The following is a 5,809-nucleotide window of genomic DNA, read 5'->3' on the forward strand; positions in this document are numbered from 1 at the left end:
CTACACAGAAAACTGCTTGTTACCGCTATCTATATAAAACTACAGTCATACCATAAAAAGATAAACAGAGGCAAAATATATTAGCCACAGACACCTGCTCAATTAGAGAAACTGTTGCTACAGTTAAACCAAGCAGAACAAAGCTGCGGACAGGTCAAGAAAAGTTCAGAGGCAGCAAGCCTGGCAAGCCTCCATCCTGAGGCCTTGCAAATTCAGCACAGTCCTGTGGCCCGTCACCAGCAATGGCAATACCGGTTTGCAGGTCTCTGTGGCTACAGTGACCGCTACTTTGCACAGTTTCATTCTGATGTAGAAAGCAACACTAAATTCTTAACACTTTGCCCTCTCTGTTTACCAAGTGCTAATATTTTTCTCCCATTTCTGGCACTAGACTGCTTTTTGTTCTTTATCAACAGCGCTGATGAATAATTTAGAGCTTTTATTAAATAATCCATGATAACCAGCCAGTAGGTGGAGCACAAAGCTTGTGCGTATGTTGAAAATAATGTATTTTTGAAAAAACCCAGCAATAATAGGAATAGATCGGAAACTGATACAAACTGGTAAAGCGTTTGCTTCCCCAGTTACAACAGATGGATTAGCTATTCAGATTTCAAGGTAATTCAAAACGCTGAACCAAGCCAGCTGACTGTAAGGTTTATTTAAAAGTGCACGCGGACAATCACATGAGGAGATATTCGAGTTCCACAGCCAACCAACCACCTGCAACCAGCAACATCACCATAAAATGGGACAACACTTTGCAGCCTGTTACTGAGCAGTAACAACAAGATGGCTGCAGTCCCCAGCAAATCGGTAGCTGGTATTTAAAAAGTACTGTGGTATATAAACACCAAATACTATATCCTGTTCATTTACATCAAGTATGTGTTTAGTCAGTAGCTCTTATTTCAGGAATACTGTTTTTGAACAAAAATATCTGTCAGCTACTGCTCCAGAGCATATTTAATTCTCAAGCTGATTGTGGAATCACAACTTCATGTATAATAAAGGTCCAATAAAGGAAAGACGTTCTTGGTACTCATGCAACTTGTGTACAGATAAGCAGCAGGCTGGCTGCTCCCTGTGTTGAAGCACTGCTGTTAACACAAAACTAAGGAGCGTGGGCAGTACCAGAGATGCAAAGAAACTGATGGCATCAGACAGGATTTTAAGTATTCACTTTGAAAACAATCTTGACTTAAGTTACTGAGACTTTGCTTTGCAAAGCTCCTTTCTGTGCAAGTGATGTTTTTGTCCTTTACTAATAAACCAATTAACTGAGCACATCTGGTCAGATGTTGCATATTTTTAATGCTGAACCTGCTGCGTTTTAGAGTTATTGCCAACAGATCAATACAACACTGTCAGGGAAAATTTCATTACAAGTACCTTTAGGAAAGGTTGAAAAAACAGAAGACCTCAATCTGCAAGCTCTCATTAGCTTAAAAAGTGCTGGGCACTCGGGGCTATCAGACTTGGGCTCGGCCTTGCTATAACCTTGTTTAAAGGTAGGCTGGTGGTGGTTCTTTAAAAAAACACCAAAAAAAATACCCCCACAGAGAAGTTTTCCTCCACAATGCAACACAAAGAGAATGAACCTAAATGACTCAAGACTGAGAACAGAGCAGAAGCTCTGATAGATCTTCCCTAGATCTATTTGCTGAAGGAAATTCACTGCTATTACTTTTTAGCAGGGGCATTATAAATTTAAGGTTGACATTGAGTTTGGTCATGCTTGACCAACTTGTTAAAATTCTACAATGAAATGACTGGCTTCGTAGATGAGGGGAGAGCAGTGGATATTGTCTATGTGGACTTCACTAAGGTCCTTGATAGAGTCTCCCATAAGACCCTCATAGACAAGCTGCAGATGTACGGGCTGGATTAGCAGACTGGGAGGTGGATTGAAAACTGGCTGAATGGCCAGGCCCCAGAGGGTGGTGATTAATGGCACGAAGCCTGGCTGGAGGCCAGTAACTAGCGGTGTACCCCATCAGTCAATACTGGGCCCAGTCCTATTTAACATCTTCATTAATGATCTGGATGATGGGGCAGAGTGTACCCCAAGTTTGCAGGTGACACAAAACCAGGAGGAGCGGCTGATACATCAGATGGTTGTGCTGCCATCTGGAGAGACTTCAACAGGCTGGAGAAATGGGCTGACAGAACCTCACAAAGTTCAACAAGAGGAAGTGCAAAGTCCTGCTCCGGGGGAGGAAGAACCCCAGGCCCCAACATATGCTGGGGGCCACCCCGCTGGAAAACAACCTTGCAGAAAAGGGCCTGGTGGACAGCAAGTTGAACATGAGCCAGCAATGGGCCCCTGCTGCAAAAAGGGCAAACGGTATCCTGGGCTGCACTAGGCAAAGCATTGCCAGCAGGTCGAGGGAGGTGATTCTTCCCCTCTGCTCAGCATTGGTGAGGCCACAACTGGAGCCCTGTGTCCAGCTGTATGCTCCTCAGTACAAGAGACATGGACAGGCTGAAGTGAGTCCGACAAAGGACCATGAAGATGACAAAGCAACTGGAGCATGGCTCTCATGAGGAAAGGCTGGGAGAGCTGGGACCATTCAGCCTGGAGAAGAGAAGGCTCATGGGGCATCTTATTAATGTACATAAATACCTGAAGGAAGGGTGTGAAGAGGACAAAGCCAGGCCCTTTTCAGTGGTGCCCAGGGACAGGACCAGAGGCAATGGGCACAAACTGAAACACAGGAGGTTCCTTCTGAACATCAGGAAACTTTTTTACTGGGAGAGTGACCGAGCACTGGCACAGGTTGCCCAGAGAGTTTGTGGAGTCTCCAACCTTGGAGATACTCAAAAGCCATCTGGACATGGTCCTGGGCAACCAGCGCTGGGTGGCCCTTTTGTAGCTGCAGGGTTGGACCACATGACCTCCAGAGGTCCCTTCCAACCTCATCCATTCTGTGTGAAGGTTAGAAGTAGAAAATAGACTGTCATACTTCAGAGTGCACTCATGTCTACTCTCCATATGTTGAAAGAAAAAATAAAAAGAGAGAGAGAAACAACTTCAGTTTAGAAATTATAAAACAGCAGTGCCAAGAATAACTTCTGATACATCCCTGTAAGACCTGTCAGGGAGAATTTAGGGTGCTGCCAGGTGAGAACGTGGAGCTTAAGGGAGTCTTGCTACCTTGAGAAACCATCACCATAGCTAATACCTTTACATGTGTTACAAAGTTAATGGTGTCTTGGCTCATACACAGATTTGAGATGTGACCTGATGGTTGAGCCATTAGAATATGAATCACTTCCTACCTGCAGAACTGTCAGGAAAAAAAATATTCAATTTCAAGGAACTTTTACTTTCCAAATTACTTTCCTCCATATATGCAATGACCCTTAATTCTGAATTACAATTCACAGCTTAATGTTAGAAAGGTAGTATTTTAATACTGTATGCGCTTACTGCCTTTCTAACATTAGACAACGAACTCCTTTTCAGTTATTAGGGGAAGACTTGTCACCACAGACTTCCATTTGAACTGCTTATTATGTTTATAATGATGCCATTCTCAGTTATCAGAAATGGAAACAATTTCATTTTATGAATACCATACCTAAACTTTTAACTGTCTCACCTCAGTAACGTAGACTTATACTGTGTTTCTTAAGGTTGCAATGAAATTCATATGGAAATGCATTTATGTATCAACGAGTATTAGTTTAACTCTGCCAGTCTATCAAAAATATGCAGGCTGTCTGGTATTTGCTTTTACATTAGAGTATAATGTTTCAAGACCAGTAATACGATAAACAGTGTTCATCTGAGATGCGCAGTGTTACAGTGGTACTGTTCCAGAAAACTAAGTAAGATATCTAATCTTTCAGCTGAGACTCAGTTTATTATTGGCAAAGGTTGTGGGTCGCACACTGACTTTATCACTCCCAGGTGATTAGACTTCCTCTTCCATTTTTCTTTGTATTTCAAAACATACGCTGGCAGCACATGCTGTCAAGCTCAAATGGCAGTATAAATGGTATCTACTGCCCCTCTCATGAGTTATCAACATATTTCAATAAGTAAACCTTGTACAACAGAAATAATCTGATATGGGAACTACGGAGGGGGGGAGCATTAACGAGTTAACACTCGGCAGAGGAAGCTGGCCTGAGGCTGGGGGCTCGCTCCAAATTGTCTCGGGGAGGAACCCAGCTGCCTGTACAGTATACAGAGCCTGGCCTCCTGTACGCGCGAGTACGCTCTGAACGCTAGGGAAAAGCCCCCTATGCCTACTAAACCATTTACAGCACTTCACTGCAGTATCTCAATGTATAATTTACTTAATCCATTTGTCACAGAGTATTTAATGACATTGCATTGTCGTGTATGCAGAAAGGCAGAAAAGCTCTGTTTAAAATGTCAATGCAGAGTAACTTTGTTATAAATATAATCCTGTGCTAGAAAGACCTTGTATTGTGTTTATTGGGAAGCAGGAGCATGAAGCCCCAGCATGTAGGGGAGGCTGTGAAGCTGTTACACCGTGCAGAAGGAAAAGCATACACTTCAGAAGGCAACAGCTGCCTGCCTGCTGACCCGTCCTGTACATCAGAATGCATTTTTCACACATCCATCGAAGCTAAAAAACCCCAGAATAATACTGAAATGTGCATCCCTGAAATGAAAGTGCTACTTACCTTTACTTTATACAGTAAGTGACTACAGTGAGTTTCCAAAAAGTAGCGAGTAACTCAGAATATTGTTCTTTTTGTATTTTATTTGTCCTATAGCAAGACACCGGATTGGTGAAACTTTTTGGCCTAGGTTCCTCTAGGACAAAGCAGTGAGGCTATTTAACAATGTGAACGTGCAAATAGTAGAATTATATTGAGCTGCTTCAAGGTTTTGACTCCATTTTTTTTTTGTACAGTCTCCCGCCAAAGGAACCCTAGTTACTTACCTTCTTCTTCTGTTGGTCTCCATCAAGTATTTCTGTGCCCTACTCCGACATAGTTTTTGATCTTCTTTCAATGCCCGACGTTCTTCTTCTAAATCCCATTCAAAATGAAATGTTAAAGCTCTATCCCTAGCATTGTGTTAAGGACAATGGAAACTGTATCTAACAGCTCATTAAAAGATTAAAAGCCTGTGTGATTCACTTTACCTCCCTCTTTAGGAAAGGGCAAGCTTTGAGATACAAAGCACTGATACGCCTTTTGACTAAGTACACAACAGTGGTTCCACAAGTGTATATTATGGTCATAACTATACATTTATCCAGAAAAAATGTAATTGCATTTTACTGTTTACAGGGATTTTGAGAGAGGGCTTGCACTCATCTTTCAAGGTACCAGCAAATGAAAAAAATCTCACCTTTATTATGTCTATTTGAAGAGACATCTTTCTGTCATTATCTAAATCTGTAACACATGGGAACATTTATCCCAGGGAAAATGTTTCAATAGTAAAACCAGCCCCCTCCCAATCCAAAGGATTAGTTGTTTACACTGGAATTCTTTAACATCGCTAGATAAAGGCTCTCCACAGAGCCAGATCAGTCCTGCCTCACCTCATTAATGAGTTCAGTAGCACCGTGCGGGCGCAGCTTAGAACCCCTCTATTTATTATTATTTAAATTCAAGAAAATAAGGAACCCTTAATGAGGATGGAATATACAATTCCCAGTGGCAGGATCTCTCTTTAAGAGGGAAAACAACGAAGAAAAACTCCCAAGTTCCCTGAGACGTCAACTTTTCTACAGCAGTTTAAAACCCCAGCACCCACGGTTTAGGCCCTGAGGCGACCCCTGACCGCGGGGCCGGGCGGGGGCTGCGCCACCATCGC

At 42.5% G+C, this 5,809-nt stretch overlaps 1 protein-coding gene across 1 annotated transcript in view; it reads right to left on the reverse strand.

Moving 5' to 3' along the window:
* CEP126 (centrosomal protein 126) overlaps positions 1-5,809 on the reverse strand; it is a 45,537-nt gene that overhangs the window by 37,045 nt on the left and 2,683 nt on the right. Inside the window, 1 exon segment of the mRNA XM_035897164.1 lies at positions 4,926-5,051. Coding sequence (XP_035753057.1) covers positions 4,926-5,051 — 126 coding nt within the window.

Source organism: Egretta garzetta, unplaced genomic scaffold (assembly GCF_000687185.1).
Source record: "Egretta garzetta isolate BGI_Z169 unplaced genomic scaffold, ASM68718v1 scaffold547, whole genome shotgun sequence".
NCBI lineage: Eukaryota > Metazoa > Chordata > Aves > Pelecaniformes > Ardeidae > Egretta > Egretta garzetta.